We start from the raw sequence: 27,866 nt of genomic DNA, 5'->3' as shown, positions 1-27,866 counted from the left end.
AAATAAAGGTTGCATTTCCAGATCCCATTGTGTTCAGTGTTTTGATTGCAATTATTTTTAACTAGAACGCCTAGATGGGTCAGATTGGTTGATTATTTTGTTGTTTAGGATATTACAGTGGTATCATAGTTTGTTTTCCTGCGAGTCTGAGGGTTTATTGTAGATTAATTTTGAGACAAGGTTGAGGGCTTTAGGAGGAACTAGTTTTCGGTGATCCTCCATAATCACCCTAGCTAGAATCTTGTAAATTTCGGTGGTTCCGCATAACCACCCTAGTTGACCATTAAAGAGAAATTACTTGTCCATCATTGAGTTTGATTTGCAGTTGTCTTTCAGATCATTCCCCCCGATGCTGAAGAAAATATATTTGTTGGGTTTTTTCCAAATGAGCGTGAAATGTTGTGCAGGTCGAATTTTTAATTGTGTGTGGAGGTGAACTTTAAAGAAACCGAAACCCTTGAAGTGGGTTTCTAATATAAAATTTGATTTCCAATTGGGGATCAAATTCTGAAATATCATAATCAGTCTCCGGATTAATTTATTGCTATCAAAACTGCCTAGATTTGAAAGATTTGTGTTATTGAAGGGAGTCGCCATAGTTATCAAGCAACATATATTAAATGTTATGGGGCACATTGGGCGAGGTGGACCACCAAACATTATGTCGAGGATCAGCAGGGTCGTGCGAGGGGCGTGGTGAAAATTCTCGTGCGCAGTGGACTGACGTCACATCACCAAGTGAGAAGGAAGATCATTGATTTTGGTAGGTTTTGAAGCTTCGCTTCATTCACAAAGAAGGCAAAAGATCGAAGGCCCTCTTCAGATCATGTGGATTTTCTTGAGGAGGCCAAGCCATAAGAGGGGCCACAGACTGCAAGCAACGCCAAATCTAATCGTTGTGTCGTCGAGGGGAGGGTTTGGTGCCACATAAAGCCTGAAGATAGTCATAGGCGAGTCTCACCCTCGCACAAGGAATGACATTTCCACATAATCATTGCCCAGTCACGGATAGAATTTGTGGATGATCGCATTCCCATGATACGAGTTTGTCATTTGTAGCAAGCAAATTGTTGCGCAGAGATCAGATTGACAGTGTTGAGATCGATGGAAATATTTTATGTGGGGATCCATCGCATGTTAAGACACGTCAATCACATTCAGTTAAGTTTGTGACGTTGAATTCATAAGGGTGCAACGTGCGTGTTCAGGGCCAAAAAGTTTACAAAGCCATGAACCATCACCGAGGAGCGCATCATGTTACAGAAGGCTACCATTAAATTGCAAAGGAGGGATGAAATACTTGGTAAAAGTTTGGTTTGTTGGTGATCTCGTTTTTCCTAAGGGTCGTTGATTATCAATTAAACAGATACAGAAGTGACCTTGAGCATCGACCTCATCTGAGCATTCTCACAAGCAACAGAAATTGAAGATAGGTTCGTGTTGCGTTTTAATGAACTGGAATTGGTGCCGCACTAAATGCTACCACCGCCCTGCAACTTCCGCACCAGCAAATCAGACAAATAGCAACAGTCTCAGAGTAAGCTCTGACACCAGTCTCAACCCCAAGTGTAAGACCTTCGAGTTGCGGGCGCGGGCGAGGTCGTGCACGAGGGCGCGCGGGCACGTGGACGGGCGCTCGGGCGCACGATGCGACGGACTTACGACGGAGTGTGGAAACAATGCGACATTTGTGCGACGATAATGCGACGATAGTGCGACGAAGCAAAGGACACTTATGCGACTAAGTATGGACGGGAGCACCTTCTTATATGCGATGTTAAAAGCATGGAGCCGACATGTTAATAAGACATATGCGCATGTATTATGGGGGCTTTGTGGGGTCGGCCATAAGGCTGCACACCCCATGTAAGTCACGTAAGTATGGATATATATAAGAGGAGCTTGGAGCTCATTAACACCATCGAATCACACATTCATATTTGCGCATAAGACAAAGGTGAAATCTAAGCAAGAGGGGTAAAAGGCTACGCATACCTCATGCGTAGGATTATCTAAAGTGCAGATTGGAGTTTCTTATGCCGGTTGGAGTATAGGCAAGTGTGCCGAGGTTCGGGTGATTTGTGCAGGACTTGGTGGAGAGGTATAAGTGGCTCGGGTGAGCACTTATCTTTGTGCAAGGGTGCACATGATTGTAAAAGGTTGTTCTATGCCTTGATTGTAAAATATTCTAAGTATAGACTTGGAGTTTTGCCAAGTATACTTGATGATTGTATTATTGAAAAACTGATATAATATATTGTCGGGCAAACTCACATTACGGGGAGTTGCCCCTCCCCTTTATACTTGTTTGCAATTGTTGTTCTCGGTTAATTGCATGATGATAATGAATGAGTATGGGCTTCATTAAGTATAAAGGATAATTGCTTTTACTTAGTTGCAAAACACAAGCTAAGTATGTTAATGTGAAAGTAGGCGTAGTCCACGAATGTTAGTATTGGTGAAAAGAACGCATTCGGTGGTGCCGCACCGCGCTATAAGCGGTTGGAAGACTACCGCAGGTGTAGGGGCGTGACAGTTGGTATCAGAGCAAAGGTTTGCTCGTGAAGATTGAAGCTGTTGGATGGTGGAGACTAGATCGCAAAGAAAGAAGATGCTGTTAGAGATGGCAGCCGGGTCTCAAGTTGGGTCTAGCCATGAAGCCGGAACTTTATCACTTATGGAAAGAATACTGCAGAGGATGGAAGCCATGGAGTCTTCCTGGGAAACGAGGGAGGAATTGCTCACTAAGGAGCAAGAGACCAGCTCGAAGCTAAGGGAAGAACTTGATGAGCTCCGAACGCAGCATGAGTACATGGATCTTCTATGTACACAACTAGAGATGAGGGTCAAAGAGGTCGAAGAAGCAAAGGATCAGGGTCTTGCAGAGATCGTGAACTTGAAGGGATCTCTTGACAAGGTAAACAAATATCTTGATGAAGCCAAGGATGAGATCGCGGTGTTGAAGAAGGCCGTGAGGCATAACTCAGGTGGAGGAGTGCCTCATGTGAAGGTCAAAGAACCGGAATCTTATGATGGCACAAGGAATGCAAAGACTCTTGGTAACTTTCTATGGGACATGGAGCAGTACTTGGAACGGTTGAGTCTACCTGATGGCGAGACACAAGTCAAGGTGGTTGCTCAGTTCTTAACAAAGGATGCTAAGATGTGGTGGCAAAGGAGGGTGGATCAGATTGTCAATGGCACTGCTGATGACATCACTTCGTGGGATGACATGAAGAAGGCTTTGCAGACCCATTTCAGTCCTCGGGATGAAACGTGGGAAGCAAGGACGAAGATTAAGTACATCAAGCAAACCGGAAGCCTACAAGCATACCAGCGAGAGTTTGCAAGTGCAGCTCTGGAACTTCCCAACATGGCGGAGAGGGACAAGGTGTTCAACTTCATTATTGGGTTGAAGCCTTGAGCACGCAATGAGGTGAAGAGACAGAAGATTAGGACACTTGAGGAGGCTTTTGTTGCGGTTGATAGGTTGGTGGATCATTATGATGAGACTTCTGATGAGAAAAGGAAGTCCGACAAGCTGAAAGAAAAGAAGAAGGATGATGCTTCGAAATCGGATGATGGTTCGAAGACGAAGAAGCCTTTGAAGTGTTGGATATGTGCAGGACCACACATGGTGAAGAATTGTCCCTCTAAACCAAAGGTGGCCGCTATTGCACAGTCTGATGGAAAGAATGAAGATGCTTCTGTGGGGATGATGCAGATACTTGGTGCTTCTGCTACTACGGAAGTGGCCTCTAGAAGGGATCCTGAAAGGAACAAGTTGGAGTATGTTCGAATGAAGGTTGGAGGTGTTGATGTGCTCACTATGGTGGATAGTGGGGCTTCTCACAACTTCATGAGCGAAGATACTGCGAGAAGAATTGGGCTGAAATTTGTACCGGCAAAGGCACAAATGAGGACAGTGAATTCTCCTCCTATTGAGATTCTTGGTATAGCTGAAAGGGTGGACACTACACTTGGTGAATGGACCGGGAAGGTGGACTTCACTATAGTGCGGATTGATGACTATGAAGTTGTATTGGGAATGGAGTTCATGAAACAATTTGATGCTATGATCATTCCACATTTGAAGAAGCTCTACATTTATGATGGAAGGGAAGATGTACCCATTGGTGTGCCTACCGTTGGTGTGACTAGGCCTGATTGTAAATTGGGAGTGATGCAAATGGAGGATAAGGAGAAGATGAACAAGCGGTTGTCTAGTGTTGAGACAAAGCTTGTGGAGCAGTCATTGGTCATCAAGACACTTTCAGATAGCATCTTGGATTTTACAAGAAGGCTAGAGCTGGTGGAGGATGATGATGATGATGATGAGGTATATGTGAGGCCGGATGTCCAGAAGGAAGACCGGGTTGCTTATCTACAAAGGATGGAGATTGAGGATCCTGATAGATGGATCGAGTTGATTAGTGAGGGAGAGCCTTCAGGCTCTACTCCCTCTACATCTTCTTAGATGAGTAAGAAGATGGGGCTCATTGTTAGCTGCTCATGGCAGTGAGTCCTTAAACATGTTTGAGCAGGTATGACTGATGGTGCAGGGATGGCTTGGCATCAAGCATCATGACATGTTGCAGATGAGATGGATGGAGTTTCCATGGACCTGAGCATGGATTATGGAGATAGATTCTTGATGGGTCAAGGATGTGGCAGATGTTTGAGGAACAGCTGATGATGGCATGAGGATGTTCACTCTCATGGAATGAGTGTGATGGTTGGATTAGCTACCCAACTAGTTCAGACATGAGGTCCGGAAGTGTACAGAGATGTGTTGGCATTGTGCTGGAGTATCATGACGAGGTTCACATGGTGACATATGAATCGAGATGACATCTTATGGAGAGCATACCGTGGAGGTGCATACCATGGTATGGTGATCTTGGTGGCAGTGGTCATTGAGCCGGGACATAGTGGAGAAGAGTCTCTACATATGTTGCAAGGATGTTTGCCTTGCGAAAGAGGAGTTCACATCACAATTGAGTGATGATCTTGGTGGATGGCTACCAGGATGATATGTTGTCGAGGACGACAACGATTTCAGGTGGAGGAGGATGTAAGACCTTCGAGTTGCGGGCGCGGGTGAGGTCGTGCACGAGGGCGCGCGGGTAGGCACGCGGGCGCGTGGGCGGGCGCTCGGGCGCACGATGCGACGGACTTACAACGGAGTGCGGAAACAATGCGACATTTGTGCGACGATAGTGTGACGAAGCAAAGGACACTTATGCGACTAAGTATGGACGGGAGCACCTTCTTATATGCGATGTTAAAAGCATGGAGCCAACATGTTAATAAGACATATGCGCATGTATTATGGGGGCTTTGTGGGGTCGGCCATAAGGCTGCACACCCCATGTAAGTCACGTAAGTATGGATATATATAAGAGGAGCTTGGAGCTCATTAACACCATCGAATCACACATTCATATCTGCGCATAAGACAAAGGTGAAATCTGCGCAAGAGGGGTAAAAGGCTACGCATACCTCATGCGTAGGATTATCTAAAGTGCAGATTGGAGTTTCTTATGCCGGTTGGAGTATAGGCAAGTGTGCCGAGGTTCGGGTGATTTGTGCAGGACTTGGTGGAGAGGTATAAGTGGCTCGGGTGAGCACTTCTCTTTGTGCAAGGGTGCACATGATTGTAAAAGGCTGTTATATGCCTTGATTGTAAAATATTCTAAGTATAGACTTGGAGTTTTGCCAAGTATACTTGATGATTGTATTATTGAAAAACAATATAATATATTGTCGGGCAGACTCACATTACGGGGAGTTGCCCCTCCTCTTTATACTTGTTTGCAATTGTTGTTCTCGATTAATTGCATGATGATAATGAATGAGTATGGGCTTCATTAATTATAAAGGATATTTGCTTTTACTTAGTTGTGAAACACAAGCTAAGTATGTTAATGTGAAAGTAGGCGTAGTCCACGAATGTTAGTATTGGTGAAAAGAACGCGTTCGGTGGTGCCGCACCTCGCTATAAGCGGTTGGAAGACTGCCACAGGTGTAGGGGCGTGACACCAAGGATGGCATGAACGCATGAGTGCCGAATTTTGTTCGGTATATCGCCATCGCTTGGTGAATAATAATACAAATTTTTGTTTGTTGTGTCTCCATATGGTGACAGAATAGAACTACTTTTGTCCATATCTTTTATGACGTAATGTTAACCTTGAAACAACAAGTGTTGCCCAGTGACATTTTCGGTTGAACAAAATTCCTTATTGTTGGTCAATAGCTAATTTGGTTAAGGGAGTGTTGACTAAAGGGATTATGAAACTATTATAAATTCCCTCATTTAATATCTTGGGTGGGTTTTGATTCTTGGCTAGGTTCAATATCATGTTGGATATGTATATGGGCATCTTCAATGGTGTTTGTGTGTTCATATATAGTACTTGGTTAGTTAAAAGGATAGTTATTTGGCCAAACATGAAACTATTATAAATTCCCTCATTTAATACCTTGGGTTGGTTTTGATTCTTGGCTAGGTTCAATATCATGTTGGATATGGATATGGGCATCTTCAATGGTGTTCATGTGTTCATATATAGTACTTGGTTAGTTAAAAGGATAGTTGTTTGGCCAATCATGTTAGACAGTTTCTAGTATCGAGCAAATTTGGAGCATTACTCACAGCCAAGACCAAGATCTAGTGTTGGAGCTCTATGTTCTAGGAGTAAACTTATAGCCATCAAATTGGGAGGAAAAATAACAGCGCTGAGAATTTCTCCCACACCAGCTATTGTTGCATTGGATTATTATTTTCTTCAATATTATTTGCAGGTGTTCAATTTTCTTATGGAGGCTAAAGATTTATCATTTGTTTTCTTTCAAGCTCAGTATAGATCAAATTCTTAGAAGGATGTTATGTTTTGTTATCTCCAGTAGCTTGAGCTAGTTGGACCTAGGTTCAAATTGATCTACTCCTATTATATTTGAGTGGCATCACCGCATAGGAGATCAAAATCAAGGTCATTATTGCAGGAGAACAATTTGTTTCTACAAAGGTTTATTGTCTCTGCTTAAAGGAGGTAAATCAGTTTTATTGAAGAAAGCCAAGGAGAGAGAAAGAAAACCAAGCTTTGAAATCCGTTGATGCCAAGTCATAACGTCATCGCTTTACTTTTGGAAATGCCTCAGGAATCAACATAGTAGTACAACCACTAGTCCTCTACACTGTAATACTTCTGTGGATCACAAATGGCAACTGTTATCTCTGCTACATGTTTAGGCGTTTGGATGATCAAATTTCAACTCGGCCATGTGTTATTGTAGGAAAGGGAGCTCGCGACGTTTCTTTTGGGCTTCTTCCCCTTCATTTTCACTTATCCTCACATCCTCTACTATCTACGTTCCTCCTTTAAAACTCTGTTTAGTCCCGTGTTTACTCTGAGCTCCGCTTTCTCTGCTTTGTTTCCAAAATTTCTTCTTTCCCTGCTAGCTCTATTTTCCTTCAACTTAAGTGTAAACCCATGATTGTTTAACTCGAGGGCGCGAAGCTTAAATTGCATGACCGCGTGCCTTCCTTAACTATTCCTCATCGTTTAACCATAGCCGTTGATCACATCCAGATCCAACGGTCTTCGTGCCTTTTCTCGCGCGTTAAACATCGATCTCCTCTCCACCGTTGATCGCGTCCATCGCCAGATCGAACGGTTGACGCTTCTCCCGATCGCGCGACTTGCGCACGCGTTAACCCGCGGGGGCAGTGGTTTTGGTTGCCACACGTCGTGTTTTGATTGGATCGCGCGGCGATTTACGGAAACGGCCTACCCCCGATAGGCGGTGCGGGGAATACCACCTGCCTGTAAAACTGCTTTCCCCCGCTCTTTAACGTTCGCGCTTCTTTGCCGTGCGATAAACGTTGGATCTGCTAGGGGCAGATCTAAAAGCTCTCGATTGCCCTCCTCCCGCTTGTTAATGCTCGTGCAGCTCGCGCGCCTGTCGGCTGTTGGATCTGCTCGCCCATGATCCAACGACCCTCATTCGTCCACTCTAGTTTTTGTCCGATAGCCCTCGTAATTCGATCTCGGCCGTCCATTTGTCAGATCCAACGGCTGCTATTGATCCCTGTAACGCCTCTGTGTCTTCCATTGCCTCCTGCCAGCTTTCAATGCAATTTTCGTATTTGTGGATGTCATGTGCGCCCGAAGGAGGAAGGAGACTGCGATCCAGCAATCTGCACATTAAATCCTCAGCTACCACATTTAAAGACAGAATGGCCGAAGGACAGAAAGGACACCCTCGAGCAGTTCAACCATTTATTAGTGATGGAGCCTTGTATCAGTCAGTACACCACTTGTTCTAAGGAGGACTACAGAGCATCAAAAAAGGCCGATTTTGTTCATTTAAACATTTAGATTTCAGCAGAGCACCATATCTGATTGTAAATGCGGTTGGTAGTCCATTAAGACACCTCCACGCATAGCCTAGCAGAGCAATTTTGCAAACATACTCTATATATATCTAGAAGATAGAATGTAATAGGTTGATGAGTGTTATTTTGTTGTAAGCTTCAACTTCTGGAGACTGTAACTACTGTGATACATGCAACCTCTGCTCTTCATTTTCAGCTAATACAAGCTTCTTTTGTTGTTAATTGCTCACTTTCCACTTCTTCTTCTTTGTTCCAAGCAGTGCCTGTTATACATTTATTCATGTGTTGTTGATGTTTAGCATTAGAGGGGCTGTCATCCCACTTCTATATTAGAATTTAGCTAGTATCATTGAATCTATATGCAAGTTTCTGTTGTTTTAATGCCAGAGAGTTGTCATCCTGTCTGTGCATTAGGAAATAGATTTACAGACCTTTAAACTGGTTGCAGTTGGCCATCACAGGGTCCTGTGCATCTGCGGGTGTGATCAGTGTTCTCCATCATCACATTTTCCTTAAAACTGTGAGTAATTGGTGGTCTAAAGCCTTGTAGTCTAGGGGTGTTCACCCATGTCTGGGGTTAAGCATAGTAGAAGTGGTTTTGTGGCTTGAATATGCAACATTTCTTTCATTCATCCACCATAATCCAACATTTTTGTTGAGTTTGTAATGTTCCCGAGCATCTCTGATATACAACCTAGGAGAGTTTCTTGGGGTGATAACATTAATTGGCACCGTTGCCGGGGAGAGGAGAATTGAAGCTCAGCTTCCCTGGGAAAACGACACAGCTTCAAGCTTTGATGATAGACAAGGTTTGAACACAGTTTCTGGTTGTAATCATCTATCTGGCGACTCCACTGGTGGAAGACCAACCTTTGGCGACTCCACATTGCAGTTCTGGTGCAGTTGGTGAGGCATGCTCGGAGAAATCCTTAGAAACCATCAGCTGAACCAGTGCCTCATCCTGAGAAGATCATTCAACAAAAGAAAATATCACAGTAAGGAGCATCAGAATCAAGTAAGCCTTGGAACTTTTATGTATCTCTGCTAGTGTAGAAATACCTTCAGAGATTCATACAACTCCTTAGTAATTCATTTCCCTTTCAGACCTTAGTTCAAACAAACATCCATGCTATCCATCATATTCCTCTGTTTCTGTCATTCTTTTCATTAATCCATTCCACTCAGTCTACCAGTATCCTTCCACTTACCTCAGCCATGGCATGCCAGCAAGCCCTTACAAAGATAGAAAGAATAGTCGCTGCTAGGTATGGACCCTTAGTCTTGCCTACCCCTTTGAATGCCATGCCTGCAGGAGATTATCAAGAATTTATGCCAAAGTTTACTGGTACAGAAGGAGTATTAGCAGAAGAGCACCTCGAATCTTTTTATTGTTATGCTGATAATCTAGATATTAATGAAGAGGATGTCTGGATGAGGGTTTTTGTTCAAAACCTAGATGGGTAAGCTAGAAAATGGTTTAGAAATTTACCCCCTAGGTCCATTGCAGATATTGAGGCCTTAGATGATGTGTTCTTAAAGCACTGGGGAAATAATAAAGATCTGCTCTTTTATCATGATGACTTTGGGAACTTGCAGAGAGAAGATGGTGAGCTGCTGTCTAATTTCAATATCAGATTCAATCACATGTACATCAGAATGCTAGCTGAAGTAAGACCAACGCCTGCTTCTGCAGTGATAACTTATGCTAATGCCTTCGATTCTTAATTCTGCCTGTTGTTAAGAGAAAGAAGATCTGCTTCGTTGGCTGATATGCAAGCTGCATCCTTTGAAGTAGAAACAAACATAATTGCTGCAGAAAGACTCGAAGGTGATGCTGAAAGAAGAAGTCAGGGAGGTGTATCCTCATCATCCTCAGAACCTGAGATAGATGAATTAGCTAGGATGATTGAGTTTTTGGCCTCTGAAGTTTCAAAACTAAAATCTGAGCAGCATTTTGATGAAGCAGGAGCTCCTTGTGACTGTTCTTTTTCAACTCCAAATCCATATAAAGGAACACATGAGCAGTTGCATATTTTGCAAAGAAATAAATTTACAAACGAGGATCAAAGGGTGAAGACCCTTTGTCAAAATATAGTCATGGAAGAAGTGCAACATGAGGAGGAGGTCTCTGTTTTGGAATGTGCTCCTTTCCTAACAAGGGCTGCTTATGAGAAAGCAATATTCAGATGCACTGCTCGTGAGTTTGTTGTAGCTGCAGAACAACACGCTGATCAGCAGAAGCGGTCAGCAGCAGGTCCCACCATCCTCCAAGAATCTGTGCCCGAAGCCAGCTCATCCTCACATGACTATGCAGATCTGCCAATTTTCCAGCCTGCTTTGGTCCCCAGTCCAGTGATTAAAAAGGGAGAGGAAAGCTCTCCATCATCTTTTGTTTCTCTGTCTGCTCAAAAGGGAATCCCTCACAATTGCCTCTTGAACACTGTGGCAGAACAAAATTTAATGCTCAAAGCTGAAACTGATCATTTCAATCTTAATATTCTGATGCCTGCTCAGATGGACTCCACACAGAATGAAAGGGCAGCTTTTCAGATGACAGAGGAAGAGGAGGCACAGTTGTGGGACTCCTCCTTGGATGAGGATTGTTTAAACAAAGATTCAGGAGCAGATGATGTCTCTGTGTACCCTGCACAAGAAATTGATGGTTCATCATTCATATTAGTTATGCAGACTGCAAATGACACAGGTAAATACACAACATTCATGGTTATCCAGCAGGTATACAAAGGCTCCTGCAAAGAACATCCAAGGAGGAAAGCACACAGAAGGGAGATGAAGGTTGATCCATTTCTACCTGTTGAGTTCAAATGTCCTAAATTGTTTGAGGTAGATGATCAAATCAATCCTGTTTTGCAGCTATATGATGAAGGGGCTGAGAGCAGGAGAAACAATTTTGATGGCCCATCAGTTGGCCAGTTTTTGAGTTTTTATGTTGTTTAAGGTCCTCTGGCCTTAATGATTGTAATCATGTTCTTTTATAGGTTTCTATTGTAGGCTTAGTTGACTCCATGCCCAATCGATACTAGGCATAGTTTTGAAAGCTGATTTTGCATGAAGGCATTGGTCTGCCGGTTCTTGAGACCTCACAGCGAGGATCTCATCCCCAGAAGGAGCCAGTGTTAGCTCTGCTACATGTTTAGGCGTTTGGATGATCAAATTTCAACTCGGCCATGTGTTATTGCAGGAAAGGGAGCTCACAGCGTTTCTTTTAGGCTTCTTCCCCTTCATTTTCGCTTATCCTCACATCCTCTGCTATTTGCGTTCCTCCTTTAAAACTCTGTTTAGTCACGTGTTTACTCTGAGCCCTGCTTTCTCTGCTTTGTTTCCAAAATTCCTTCTTTCCCCGCTAGCCCTGTTTTCCTTCAACTTAAGTGTAAACCCATGATTGTTTAACTCGCGGGCGCGAAGTTTAAATCGCATGACCGCATGCCTTCCCTAACTATTACTCATCGTTTAACCCTAGCCGTTGATCACATCCAGATCCAACGGTCTTCGTGCCTTTTCTCGTGTGTTAAACATCGATCTCCTCTCCACCGTCGATTGCGTCCATCGCCAGATTGGACAGTTGACGCTTCCCCCGATCACGCGACTTGTGCACGCATTAACCCGCGAGGGTGGTGGTTTTGGCTGCCACGCGTTATGTTTTGATTGGATCGCGCGACGATTTACGGAAACCGCCTATCCCCGATAGGCGGTGCGGGGAATACAACCCGCCCATAAAACCGCTTTCCCCCGCTCTTTAACGTTCGCGCTTCTCTGCCACGCGATAACCGTTGGATCTACCATGGGCAGATCTAACGGCTCTCGATTGCCCTCCTCCCTCTTGCTAATGCTCGTGCAGCTCGCGCGCCCGTCGGCCGTGGGATCTACCCGCCCGCGATCCAACGGCCCTCATTCATCCGCTCCAGTTTTTGTCCGATAGCCCTCGTAATTCGATCTCGGCCATCCATTTGTCAAATCCAATGGCTGCTATTGATCCCTGTAACGCTTCTATGTCTTCCATTGCCTCCCGCCAGCTTTCAATGCAATTTTCGTGTTTGTGGATGTCCTGTGCGCCCAAAGGAGGAAGGAGACCGCGATCCAACAATCTGCACATTAAATCCTCAGCTACCACATTTAAAGACAGAATGGTTGAAGGACAGAAAGGACACCCTTGAGAAGTTCAACCATTTATCAGTGATGGAGCCTTGTATCAGTTAGTACACCACCTGTTGTAAGGAGGACTGCAGAGCATCAGAAAAGGGCAATTTTGTTCATTTAAACATTCAAATTTTAGCAGAGCACCATATCTGATTGTAAACGCTATTGGTGGTCCATTAAGACACCTCCACGCATAGCTTAGCAGAGCAATTTTGTAAACAGACTCTATATATATGCAGAAGACAGAATGTAATAGGTTAATGAGTGTTATTTTGTTGTAAGATTCAACTTCTGGAGACTGTAACTACTGTGATACCTGCAACGTCTGGTCTTCATTTTCACCTAATACAAACTTCTTTTGCTGTTAATTGCTCACTTTCCACTTCTTCTTCTTTGTTCCAAGCTGTGCCTGTTATACATTTATTCATGTGCTATTGATGTTTAGCATTAGAGGGGCTGTCATCCCACCTCTGTGTTAGAATTTAGCTAGTATCATTGAATCTGTATGCAGGTTTCTGTTGTTTTAATGCCAGAGAGTTATCATCCTGTCTGTGCATTAGGAAATAGATTTACAGAACTTTAAACTAGTTGCAGCTAGCCATCACAGGGTCCAGTGCATCTGCTGGTGTGATCAGTGTTCTCCATCATCACATTTTCCTTAAAACTGTGAGTAATTGGTGGTCTAAAGCCTTGTAGTCCGGGGCTGTTAACCCATGTCTGGGGTTAAGCATAGTAGAAGTGGTTATCTGGCTTGAATATGAAACATTTCTTTCATTCATCCACCATAATCCAACATTTCTGTTGAGTTTGTAATGTTACCGAGCATCTCTGATATACAACCTAGCAGAGTTTCTTGGGGTGATAACAGCAACAACTTACAAATCAGAAGCAAGAACAAAAAAACAGGCCTTTCTCTAAGAAGATCCATGCTATCCTTCAACAATCAAAGGATATCCAAAAGGAAGATGTCAGAAGCAAGTGTCTCTTTGCACTTGGATTCAAGTTGTAGTATATGAAGTGAGGAGATGCCCTTCTTAAGTTGGAGGAATTAGACATGTGTCTATCCAAGGTGGGACAACTAGAATGGAAGAAACTCAGTTGGGCTCTCAAGCCATCCATGCTTCCATTAGTACAATCCAAACTCTGGGAGCATCCTTGTGGAGAGGTCAGGCTCATAGTTGCTTCTTGTCTCAGCAAGATCATAGTGTTAACATCACCACTATTGCCTTACAATAATGATATCATGAGAGATATATTGCAGTTGATAGTAGAAGCCCTTCAGGGGTTGAACAACATCATGCTTCCTGCTTTTCAGAAGCAGTGCAAAATCTTAGAACTCATGGCAGAGTTCAACTTTGGCACATTCATGTTGAATTTGGGATGTGAGGACTTAATCTTTTAGGTGTTCCAAAACTTTTACACCAGCATTACATCAGCTCATCCAGATCGTGTCAAAACAAGCATGCAAAAGATTATGTCATTGTTTTTAGAAGGAGAACATCTGCAAGATACTAAGATCCAAAATGTTGATCATTTGGAGAAAGGAACTAATTGTATCATCAGTCGCCTATGATCTAGTCGAAAAGTTGGTCATGCAAAACATAAAATTTCTCAGAAGAGTGCTGACTAGGAAGGAGCTGAAGAGGATTGATGGAGGAAGCAAGAACAAAGAAAATAAAACTTGTAGCAAGAATGAACTAAGAAAGCGAGGATTATGCTTTATCTGCAAGGGGCCTTGGGCACTTAACCATTCATGTCCAAGTGAAAGGAAGGAGGCAACAAGGACAAAAAAAGGAGATTCTTTCAAATCACGAGGATTCATGTTAAGGATTCGAGCAGTCAAGTACAGATGTCGAGAAACAACACAATGTTATTCAGAGAGACTTGCAGGACAAGCCAATGATAATCAGTGAGCTTGACAAAGTACACAGGGAAAGGAAGGAGGTAATTCTTCCTAACGATGTGGTAGACTCTTGTAGAACTGAATCTATAGATATCCAGGAGAACATCCATAAAGAGTATGGGCAATCAAGTATAGATAACAATCCACCAATACATCCATGTTTGACAATCAGAGAGGGTGGACAACTTATCCCCACATGTGGAGAAGGCCAGGAAGAAGACATTCAAGGAGAATCAAATGAGGAGCCAGTAATAATAAACCGACATGATGAGCATGATCATGCGGGGCAGCATGACAAATATAGTATGCAGGATGAGCCATTTCTGGAGGGTCAGTCAAAGGTTCAAGTTGAAGTTGTGGTCATGGGGCATCTAGTGCAGACAGATACAGAGACATTCAGCAGGGCACGAGAATTGCCAGTAGAGGAATTTCAGGAAAGGATCATGCATTTCAAGACAGATCTTATGATGTTGAAGCAGAGAGTCTGGACAATCCGAGACATTGTCTTACAGGAGAATAGAAAAATTGAGGAGCTCATAGGGGTATGTGTCAAATCAACGACCCCGCTGTCTAGTGTTGAGGAACGACTCAAGTCCCTCACAAGGCAGCAAGAGTACAGTTGGGAGTTCCAGAGTAGCCCCCTACAGGAGTACATAGATAAGGCTTGTAACACTACCAAACCCCCCTTATACATTGGGAAGAGCAAGGCAGAGTTCTCCAAATGCATCATGTTGGGTGACCGAGTGGAGCAACATGAGTTGAGCGTTGAGCAAAATCAAAATAGTAGATTTGCAGGTATTCAACCTTCTCAACGCGTGGATTGGCGAGAAACTATGAGTTGGCACTCTATTGATGGGTTGATTCCTAGGAGGACACTCATAGCCAAGGAAATATTACAACTTGGGCCCTTTGGCACGGGCAGTGATGAAGGGTTGAGATGATACCATAACCCACAGGTCCTAGGACTTAGGTGGCATTGGGATCCAGTAGAATCCACTGGGGCCTGGATTGGCCGGAGGATTGTTTGGGATCCAGATGAATCTATCGAGGGAAGGATTGGTCAAAGGATCGTTTGGGATCCAGGTATCAAAGGATCCATTTAGGATCATGTAGCATGGAGGTATGGAATAACACACTAGGTTGTATGGGATCCTGGTATCAATATTTTTGTTGTGGATAGTAGTGAATTGCTTGAGGGCAAACAATCTTTGGGCAAGAGGATTTGTAATATTCCCTTTCTTGATCTGGTCAAAATGGACAGAATCTGTCCATGGTATTTACCGTGGCCTTTGCCCATGGTATTTGCTTACGGTTTTCGAGGGAAAATAATAAAATGGGGTCTTTAGAAAGTCCATCAAGCCTATAAAGGGGATAGAAGCTAAGCATTTGGATCATTTGGGTTTATCTATCTTCTTGTGTTTTTCTTAAGAACTTGGCATGGTCCACGATTGTGCTTCAGTGCATTTGTCTTCTCTTTTGATAAGCAGTGGTGCATGCCATTGCAGGGGCTTGAAATTTATTCTATGGGCATGTACCATTTTCTTCAGTGATTAATATAAATAAAGGTTGCATTTCCAGATCTCATTGTGTTCAGTGTTTTGATTGCAATTATTTTTAACTGGAACACCTAGATGTGCCAAATCAGTTGATTATTTTGTTGTTCGGGTAATTACATTTTCCCATGATTTCTAGCATCAAATCAATCCAATGGGCAACACAAATAATCTAATATAAGGTACCATACCTCTCCATGAGCAACTTGTCCATGTCAACATAATTCGCAGTGTTGTTCATAATGACTTGGACAATGTACTCATGTAGGAGCATAAATTCTAAGTCAAATATTTGTGATCAAACCTTAGGAGGTCTTGGAATTTACCAAAAAGAGTGGGTAGGGGTTTCAATTTGAGTAATCAGTTATGAAACTAAGGAGAGAATTTAGGATATAAAACAATTTGGTAATTCTTATTCCAATTTATATTATAAGTCTATGGGCATAGATAGAAGAGGAAGGGCGAAGACACGCCCAATAGCTGTGAGAAATTGGGTTAATAGAGAGGAGGAGGTAACTAGAGTAGAGAATCACCTAAAATTGTGTGCAATCGTAGAATTGATTCAAATCGCGGTGAAATGATACAGAGCTGCTTGGCGGAGTTGCTTTCTCACATAATATATATACTCCGTTTTATGTGGATACTCTGGTTTTTACATTGACTGCGGAATGCATTTAGTGTTGATTGTGTGGCTGGTGAGATATGTGTGTGAAGAAGTTAATGAAAAGAAGCTTCAACAAATCTAAGTTCATCCATTTTCTATCTATAAATGATGTTGCCTTTGTGAATATCAAACTGCGGGTCATCGTAAAAGATTCTAGCATCAATTACATGGACGTTGAGCGCACGAGATAGAGTATAGCATTGAACTTCTATTTTCCTAGATGTTGGAAGGTTTTCAGGAGAATCCGACTGTGGCAATCAAGCATGGAGTGAATTCAGGGTACAGATTTGCAATGCAGTTTGAAGGTTTCCGATTAAACCGAGTTGGATTAATTTTCATAATCCAAAATTCAACAATGTTGGAGTTTTCTTATTCCTTCAAGTTTCGTCGATGAACAGAGACGTGTGAGAGTCCGTCAGGTCCTGTTGTCAAAAATGGCCTACAGGAGTATTCTTCCGTGACAATATTCTAGATCGTTTAGACCATAAGATATCCAGGTTGAAAGAAATCGCAACTTGTAACAAGAAGGGGATGCTTAGAGACAGGATTGAACATTGATGTTTTGAGTACTCCGACTGAGAAAGAGGTATCCAGATCTCCGGATAAAAGGAATTATTTGAATCCACATTCCATCAGGATCATAGGGAGATAGCTGGTGTACTGTTCTATAGTTTGAGTATATAGGACACAGAGCGACGTTGTAGAACCAGTTTGTGCAGATCGAGGATACAGGGCAGAGCAGTATCTGTGGCACAGTTCATATTGGGTGTTGTCCAAGGATTGGATAAAGGAAGCTTCTATTCTATATAAAACCAAGAGAGAACAAAGTAACCCGTCTCTGATCTACGTATAAAAAAAAGTTTTCGAGTTGTGGCACTAATGTGGGTTCATTGCAGATTCAAGTTACAAGGGAGCAAGAGACACAACCTTATCCTTTCTGCAGATTTACACAAAGTAAACAGAGCAAAAAGATTATTGTTTATACTGAGTAATCAATCTGGTAACCCCATGTACTGCGGACCTATCTTTTGGATGAAACTATCCAACAACTCACATATAGTAATTGTATAGTAATTGTGCATCTTTTAACATATGCAGATGCATCAATAGATTTGATAAGCATTATCCCATTGGGAAAATTAATCAAGAAATTGAGAATTGACCTAACCTTCCCATCTATCCAACCATCTAACATAACAATGCATCTTATGATCGCTTATGATTCCCTAGGCTCACCCGATATATTTGTGGAATTAACCTTTTCCCCTTAAAGAGAGGCTCTCTTAAGCAATGTTTTAAAACTCCGACTCCGACTTGGTATCGACTTGGCCAGCTCGATTTCAATGACTCGGTCGTTGTAAAAAATACATTAAATATTTATTTTTTATAAAAACACATAATTTTAAAAATTTTCATTCATGTTTCCAAACACACAACATTAGAATATAGATAGAAGACAACATATGATCAAAGTAGGCTCATGAATATATCCATTATATCAAAATGGCACTCAGTGCACTATCCAATACATACACGATGATGATATAGAGATCAAAACAAAAACACATAACCGAGGAGGCTAGAAATGGCCTCTACAACAAAACTCTGTGATTAGTACTACTGGCTACTGCTAGAGTTGCCAACATCAGCTGGCTCAGTGTTACTTGGGATCGGGAGCGGAAGTGACATTTTCAAAAGCTTATGGTTTGGGAGCGAATCCTGGAGGAGTTCGACAACCAATGTCACTAATATCAAGGTACATAGAAGGATTGGTTCTCTTGATTAAATACGAGTTCCATACCCCTAATGCATGACAAAATTCAATGGAAGCATTGCAATCCCCCAACCTGAAATCCTGAAAAATTGATAAGTCTGCTGGATTTTGAATGAAATCTAAAATTCTACTTTCTCCATATGAAATCCAATGAGGCCGAAACCTATTGGATAAAGGAAGCTTCTATTCTACATAAAACCAAGAGAGAACAAAGTAACCCGTCTCTAATCTGTATAAAAAAAAAGTTTTCGAGTTGTGGCACTAATGTGGGTTCATTGCAAATTCAAGTTACAAGGGAGCAAGAGACACAAGCTTATCCTTTCTGCAAATTTACACAAAGGAAACATAGCAAAAAGATTATTGTTTATACTGAGTAATCAATCTGGTAACCCCATGTACTGCGGACCTATCTTTTGGATGAAGCTATCCAACAACTCACATATAGTAATTGTGCATCTTTAACATATGCAGATGCATCAATAGATTTGATAAGCATTATCCTCTTGAAAATTAACCAAGAAATTGAGAATGGACCTAACCTTCCCATCTATCCAACCATCTAACATAACAATGCATCCTATGATCACTTATGATTCCCTAGGCTCAACCGATATATTTGTGGAATCAACCTTTTCCCCTTAAAGAGAGGCTCTCTTAAGCAATGTTTTAAAACTCCGACTCTGACTTGGTATCGACTCGGCTGGCTCGATTTCAATGACTCAGTCATTGTAAAAAATACATTAAATATTTATTTTTTATAAAAACACATAATTTTAAAGATTTTCATTCATGTTTCCAAACACACAGCATTAGAATATAGATAGAAGACAACATATGATCAAAGTAGGCTCATGAATATATCCATTATATCAAAATGGCACCCAGTGCACTGTCCAATACATACACGATGATGATATAGAGATCAAAACAAAAACACATAACCAAGGAGGCTAGAAATGGCTTCTACAACAAAACTCTGTGACCAGTACTACTGGCTACTGCTAGAGTTGCCAACGTCAGCTGGCTTAGTGTTACTTGGGAGCAGGAGCGGGGGCGACATTTTCAGAAGCTCATGGTTTGGGAGCGAATCCCGGAGGAGTTTGACAACCAATGTCACTAACATCAAGGTACATAGAGGGATTGGTGCTCTTGATTAAATATGAGTTCCATACCCCTAATACATGACAAAATTCAATGGAAACATTGCAATCCCCCAATCCTGAAATCCTGAAAAATTGATAAATCTACTGGATTTTGAATGAAATCTAAAATTCTACTTTCTCCATATGAAATCCAATGAGGCTGGAACCACTCTCAAACATCCTGAGTCATTTCATGGTAATGTTAAAAATTTAAGTAAAAGGATGAAAATGAAGATTAAACATTACCATGAATAGCATATCAACACTAGGGATCAGAGTCAGACAAAGAAACTCATGAGTCAGACAGGGAAGCCCAGGGAGTCCCCAAAAATGAAATTTCAAAAAAAAAATGCCGCTAAAGTAACTTGACCGGCCACTGTTACCGAGCCGGCTGAGTTGGCTCCGACTCGGCCGAGTTGACCGGGTTGTTACCGAGCCGGCCGAGTGATTAGCCAACTCAGCTGACTTGGTAACAACCCGGCCGGCCGGTCCGGTTCAAAGGCCGAGCCGACCCGGTTCGGCTATGACTTGGACCAACTCGGCCGAATCAGAGTCGAAACGACCGGTTTGTAAAACAATGCTCTTAAGTCATTATAGAAAGGCCTCTTGTACCCCAGCAGACTTCAAAGTTCAAACATAGAATGGTGGAATGGGTTGTTTTTGGCAATGTTGAATGGTATGTCAATTCATAGAAAACCTCTTGCCGTAATCTTGTTGGCCTCCTCATCCTTTGCTTTCACTATCGAATAGAAGGTTGTCCCTTGGGCACTCACCTTAGCACAATGAAAGGAGAGGATGTTGAAGGGCTGGGTATTATGGAATGTGAACCCAAGCATTAGCTTCCCCCGCCCCTGAGATGCTTGCAATTTTATTTGCAAGCTCAAGCCTCATATCTTCTTTTGATGACCATCATATGGTAGAGCATACTCCCACATCGGGTCCAATGGATTTGGATTTTTGAAATATGTTGAGCACTAGTTAAACTTGTAAATCTATCGAACAAAACAAATGAAGAAAATTTAGAATCCAAATCCACAAAAAGCTTCAGGAATGTCATAATTAAGATATCTTTGCTACATAAGTGTTATATCCCCCATAAAAAAGGGCAAGAAGAGATATATCTAATGTATCTTGGAAACCTTATACAAAATCTTGATAAACAAAGAAAATGAAGGCATAAATATATTTACATACCTAGAAATATGAATAAAATAGATTGGAGTAAATCCCCACACCGCAATGCAGAATTGATGGCAATGAGAACTATAAATTTCCCCTTGTTTACCTGATGGAAAATGGTCATAATATTTTCAAAAATCAACCCCCTAGAAATTTTGCAAAACGAAATTTTAAAACCAAAAATCATAACTTGAAGTGGATGGGAAAGTAGCAGGGCAATTACTTCGATTGTCTCGCAATAAATTCAGATTATCATGATAATTTCCTAAAGTGAATTTATTATCACAGATACTCGTGATATTATCACGAAGGTGGGTTTCAGTGATAATATCATGATATTTTCAATATTACTGCAATAAGTGCAACACCGAAAAAATCTAATGACTAAAAAAGTGAAATGTATGGACAGATTTCATGTCAGATAAACGCTGATCTAACATCAGGTTATTTGAAAAGAAATATTAAATATTTTATTAAACAATCATTGCTATAGCACAGAATTCCAAATGTAAATTTGGAAAACCTAACCTGGCATTCTACATACAACAAAATAAAAGACCAGAGAGAGAATTATCAACTATACAGAGTATAATTAGGTATTACGCAAATGTACATATAAAATTGTTAGGAGAATAAAAAGTAATTCCTCAGATAAAAAAAATCTCATTTTCTTAATGTATCAGGGCCAAAAGTTCAATAGCTCAAGCGCCCATTTTTTTTTATAGTTGTTCATGATGCCCCGTCTCCTTCCTGCTATCCATCGTATGAATTTTTCAATTACTTCATGGAATTTCCTCTTTCTTGCAAATCCATCTACACATTTTTTCCAGAAAGAGTAATAGATGTTTCCCACATTCTGAAGATATCAAACTGATACAACTAATATCATAATGTTCTTGCAGTGATCCAAATGCCAAGCAATTTGTGTAATATTCAGTTTCAATACTACTCAATGATTGTCGGAGTTTCCTCCACTGTACAAGCATTTACACAAGGACTTTCCAGATACGTAAGAAAACTAAAAGGAAAGACTTGCTACAGCCCTATTCAGCATTCTTTCCGAGCAACTTTTCACTTTCGACAATTGAAGAAGCAATTAGTAACATATGAAAGTACTGGGGTAACAAAGCTTACAGTGGCCTTGCGTTTAAACTTTGAATCAATTTCCACATTTTTTTGACAAGAAATATCATCCCTTTTGGATTCCCAACAAAGACTCATCAATTATTCAGCGTGTGACACACTATGTTTTCCTCTGCCTTTTTCCAAAACCAGAGGAAGCAGCTCACAACAGTCAAAATAAATTACTGTCACTGGAAAGAGTGTCCATAGAAACAGTGAATGTGATTTCAAAGGGGTTGAAACCCCTTGCAGATATTTCTTTGACAACCTGGTAATTACGGCAGCGAAATGTAATGGCATTATCACGGCAGCCCTTCTGTCATTTCCTAGAGTATTTATCTGGCTCCTGCAACTGTATTTTCTTTATAGAAGTGATTGTTAAGTGCTGAATATAATGTTGTCTTCAAACCTTTTTATGATATTATACAACATTTTCTTGGCCTTTTCGGGCATGCTTTCCTTGCATAGTTCATCCATGAGGGCGGTATATGTAGTGCTGTTAGGGACATCGCCACTATCATCCATCTGTTGAAATATATTTATTACCTCCTTAAGCTTACCAACTTGGCAGAGTCCAGCTATCAATGTTTTGTATGTAAAAATATCAGGTTTCAGTCCCTGCTCTGGCATCTCATGGAAGATCTGTTGAGCTGCCTCTAACCTGCCAAGCTTGCAGAGACCATCTATTAATGTATTACAGGTAACTACGTTAGGCCTGCAACCTTTCATTAACATATCTTCAAGGAGATCTCTGGCCTTCTCTAGATTACCAACCTTGCAGAACCCATTGATAAGTGTAGTGTACGTGATTTGATTAACCCGATGGCCTGTTTGCACCATAATATCGAATATTTCAAGAGCTTGTTGAAGCTTTCCTTCTTTGCAGAGAGCATCAATAAAAACATTGTATGTGACCACATCTGGCGTATACCCCTTATCTAGCATCTTGTGAAGCATTTTGGTGGCCTCTTGCAATTGCCCTTCCTAGCAAAGTCCATCTATTAATATATTATAGGTAACTATATCAGGTTTGCAACCTTTCTGTAACATCTCTTGAAGGGGTTCCCCGGCCTTTTCCGCATTACCCACCTTGCAAGAGCCATTTATAAGAGTATTGTATGTGATTTCATAAGGCCGGTGGCCTGTTTGCTCCATAATATCTAACAGGCTGAGAGCCTGTAAAAACTTGCCTTCTTTGCAGAGACCATCAATAAACGCATTGTATGTGAACACATCTGGAGTATAGCCCTTATCCAGCATCTCTTGAAGCATTTCGGTGGCCTCTTGCAATTGTCCTTCCTTGCAGAGACCAGCAATGAATGCAGTGTATGTGACAATATCAGGAGATATGTTATGTTTGGGCATGTCACATAGGAGTTTCCTAGCTACATCCAACTTGCCTTCCCTACAAAAACCATCGATGAGAACAGTGTATGTGATAACATTTGGAGAACAGTGGAGTGATAACATTTTGTGGCCTCCTGCCATTGCCCTTCCTTGCAGAGACCATCAATAAATGCACTGTATGTGACAACGTCAGGACATATATTTTTCTTAGACATCTCGTAGAAAAGCTCCCTAGCATCATCCATCATGCCTTTCTTGCAAAGGCCGTCAATCAAAGTACTGTATGCAACGACATTGGGATTTAACCGATATAGTAGTTTCTTAGCATCTTTGAGCTTACCTTCTTTGCATAGTCCATCCATGAGGATGCTCAATGTGAATTCGTCAGGTTTATGGCCTTTCCGCAGCATAACAGCCAACAACCCGAATGCCTCGTGGGTTTTCCCTGTTTTGAATAGCCCATGTATTAGGGTATTAAACGTAATAGAATTAGGAGCCTGTTCTTTGACCACCATTTGATAGTAAAGGTTCACAGCATCTTCGATTCTGCCCTTCCTGCAAAGCCCTTTCAGGAGCGTAGTGAAGGTTATGATACCTGGAACATACCCATCTGCTTTCATCTCTTCGAACACTTTGAACGCATAATCCACTCTACCTGTTTCACAGTGGCAATTGATGACCATGTTTAAAGTTAGGAAATCTGGAACAATACTTGCTTCCAACATATGTCTGTAAACAGACAAGGCTATTTGGTGTTCATTTCCTCGGATGAGGCTCCTCAACAAAAGATTGAAGGTGAAGAGAGATACAGTGGATTTAGCTGAAAGACGCATATTGTTGAAGGTTTCCGCTGCCTTTCGAAACCTGTTGGTGTTACACAAATTGTTAATGCGTTTCTCTGCATTGTCATTGGCATTGAAAGTGTGGGAAGAATCTGTAGAGCGAGGATCTGCACTGCAATTTGCATTGAAAGTGTGGGAAGAGTGTGTAGAGCGAGGGGAGTTTGGGAGCCTTTTAAGAGGGAAATTGATATGCGTGGTAGGGGGATTGTTTGGCAGAACAGAAAATGAAATGTTTGAGAGGGAAAGCATGGTGAAGGAATTAAATAGAGATTGAGAACAGTAACACCCACAACTTCAAACCCGTTGCTGCGCGATCATATCTCCAGCGACGCATTCGTGCATTGTACGTTATATCCGTCTGCGTAGCCGTCCATGGCTTAAAACGAAGGTACCTTGATGTTTTTTTTTATAGAGGAAATATGAAATAAAATGAAATGATATTTTAAGGTTTATTAGGCTAAAAATAGATTTTTTGTTTTTGGTTTTTTTAATTTAATTTTTTCCGGATTCAAATTAATTATGAGCTGATCTAATTTTTCAATAATCTCAGTGCTAAAAAACAATCCAAGACACTGATGCTAACATGTTTTCATAATTTTCTTTGATGTCTTTGAATGCATCATATTCCAAAATGAAATGTTTTTCCGATTCCATAGCCCTAGACGTACAAAATGTACACACTCTTTCTTCCCTAGCCTTTTTAGGCCTTTTCCACCGTCCTTTTTCACACCGACGTTGATGCGAGTTGGTCCTTAATTGAGCAATAAGAACCTTTGCCCTCCACTAAATGCTAGCTCGAATGAACTCTTTTTGTTGTAGATCACAAGTACGGTTGAATTCCTCACTGTAATATTTATTCTTTCTACCCAACTCTTTTGCCCATACTTTTTCCCATACCTTTTTACGAAACTTCTCCATAACAAAAACCTTTAGCTCCTTGCTATTTGTGGGGCATGCATGCATTGAGGTAAATATTCCATTTTTGCATCCATATGTAATTTTGTTTCATCCATGTTTTCTTTCTTTCACTCATAAGCCATCTACCTACTGTCATTTGCTCAATTCTTTTTAGATATCTTATAAACCACACCATAACAGATTTAAATGATAAATTTTCTAAAATTTTAAATTTATTTATAAATTAAAAATATATTAATATATCTCAAATAATGAAAATTAACAACCCCACCTAAGACAACAAAAATTTATATCATTGTAAAAAAAGATAATAATAAAAATCTAAACAATAACTCTTTAGTTATCAGTGAATGCATATTATCATTACATGTAAGTGATACTATATATATTCACAATTTACTTGTTATTGTTACATTAGAAAGGTGTATTTCTATGTCACAGGTGGACAACATAGTAATAATTTAATATAATATTCTAAAATAATAATAATATTTATGATATGTGTAATTGTGAGTGTATGAGTGTTCCTAATCAAAATAATCAAAAGAGAGTAAAATTTTATAATTTAAAATAATTTATATATATATATAAAAGTAAATAATAGGTTAAAGGGTTAGCTTAATAATTATTTATAATGTTTTGGGCATTAGTTATTTTTTTATGGTTAAATCTTTAATTTAAAACTTTATTGGACGAGTGCATTAGTATATATTGATAGGTTTTTGGTTTATTAGAGGTGTTATTTATAAATATGGAGAAGCATCTGTGTGGTTTCTCTAGAAAGTTTTGGTTAAAATATGTGCATGTGCATACACAATAAAAACATAGATTCATCTTATGATTAGTAAACATTATGGATATTCACTACAATAATTTTGATAAAAATAGATTGAAATTTGAAATTTATACAATGAGGGTTAATTTTTTTTAGATTTTTGGATTTATTAATTATTGTTTTTATGCTTATGCACGCAACAAATACAATATGAAAAATGGAGATTAGAGAAATACAAACATAATATCAAAATGAACACCAAGATATGATATGGGAAACCATTTCAGGAGAAACTACAGTTGGAAGGTCGTTAGGTATGTGTTATATTATTTGCATGACTAGCCTTAAGTGTTGTTATGTTGTGCCCCGAAAAAGTTTTTTCTAGACAGACCTACTCATGGTGGGGCAGACTCACCCATGGTTTTGTGCATGTTTTTTCACATGATGGTTTTGTCTATGGCGTTTTGTAAATCTGGTCAATGGAACTATGACTATGTTCTAATCCAGGGTTAATGGATTGGGGGTTTATGAATGTTTCAACATGTATATAAAATATTGTAACATTGAAAAGAATATAATGAAAAATCAATCTAGTTTTCTTGGTCTTGGGTTCCAGGAGAAAAATCTCGGTGTATATTTTATGTTCTCGTCATTGTATATTTTTTGTTTAAAAAAAATGTTTGCAAGTAATTTTTGTACAACGTTAAAACCTTCAAAGGTGGGGTTGATTTGTTTTATTTTGTCTTAATTGAAATGATGCAAATAAAAAGGGAAAATAATTCTAACCTAGTTTTATATGGTGCTACCTGAGACCTCTGGCCCATGGACTACTACAAAGCACAAACCCCCTCTATTCTACTCTTTGTCTCTATCCACTCTCAGCTACTATGTTATGGAACAAAATGCACTCGAATAGAATGGAACCCTTTTTCCTCCAAGTAGCTCAAATGTAACATAACCTGCTAGCTAACTAAGGGTTAAGTCTGACTCCAACTCTGAACTAGAGTTACAACTTTTATCTTTATAGAGTCTTCTTCATAGTCTCCACATGACTAGCCCTGTTTCCATGAGTAATGGGGGTTGACATGACTTCCTCTTGAATTATAGTGGTCAAGTGCAATAGGTCAAATTCTAGGAGGCATAAATTTTGCATGTGAACTCTGATTAACATCTTCTTAGACCATTGGAAAGGTATATATGTGTAGAATAGCATCACAATATGAAATGCTTAATTGACAAAGTTTTACCCTAAAAATTTATCATTTAAGGCCTAAAACTAGCCCCATAAGGTTTCACACCCCAATTCTCCAAATTCGATCCCATTGCTAAAACTACTCTTGTAAGTTGATTTCTTCAATTTTTGCACTTTGAAAGCATCAAGATGGATGCCAAATTATATAGTGATCTAATCTCGATCATACCTTCCCATTTTGGGAGACTTTTGGTCCCAAAAAGGTTTTACTAAATGACGTGAGGAAATTTTCCCTCTACTTTCTCCCTCGAGCACCATTTAGATTTGCCTAGAAATTCTCCTTTTAACCTAATCTTCCAATGTCATGTTTCCCTTGTCATGTAGTTCCAGACCTCTTCTACAAAACTATATCCTCTTTCAACTCTACCTGGGCACATGAAGCTAAGTCCTCTATGGAATCTAGGACTTGTTCCTCTTCCTAAGCCAACATGAATGGTTCATAGAGTTTTAGAGTTTCCACATTCATCACTAAGTAAATGTGCATGTGTGGGGGTAGACTAAGTCTGTACGTATTATCTCTCACCTTTTCCAGTATCTCGAAATGACCATTACACATAGCCTTTATTTCTTACCAATTTATTGTAGCATCTCATTGTTCAAATGTAACCATACATTGTCTCTTACTCTAAATACTTATTTTTTCTATGTTGATCATGACTAGCCTGAGACTTTTCTTGTGACTTCTTTAGTGTATCTTGTACTGGAAAATGAATTTTCCTAATTTTATCAACATTTTTTTCAAACCTTATGGCATCAACTGTGAGATCCTCCCTCACTCCTCCTTGCTATCCATATGAAACATCCAAAGGCTAAGTGGAAAATATCCAAAACATGTT

General features: G+C 40.5%; 1 protein-coding gene across 1 annotated transcript in view; it reads right to left on the bottom strand.

Annotated features, from left to right (window-relative positions):
• Positions 1–24,349, bottom strand: part of LOC149164263 (uncharacterized) — a 58,193-nt gene extending 33,844 nt beyond the window's left edge. The window contains 3 exon segments of the mRNA XM_089429418.1: positions 21,303–21,310; positions 22,283–23,381; positions 23,384–24,349. Coding sequence (XP_089285544.1) covers positions 21,303–21,310; positions 22,283–23,381; positions 23,384–24,334 — 2,058 coding nt within the window. The 5' untranslated portion in view covers positions 24,335–24,349.
• Positions 24,350–27,866: the final 3,517 nt, after the last annotated feature.

This window comes from Pinus tabuliformis, chromosome 5_1 (genome assembly GCF_031772625.1).
Source record: "Pinus tabuliformis cultivar Carrire ecotype Pingquan chromosome 5_1, CPIR1, whole genome shotgun sequence".
NCBI lineage: Eukaryota > Viridiplantae > Streptophyta > Pinopsida > Pinales > Pinaceae > Pinus > Pinus tabuliformis.
The sequence above is the reverse complement of the archived record's forward strand: the minus strand, read 5'-3'. Positions and strand labels throughout refer to the sequence as shown.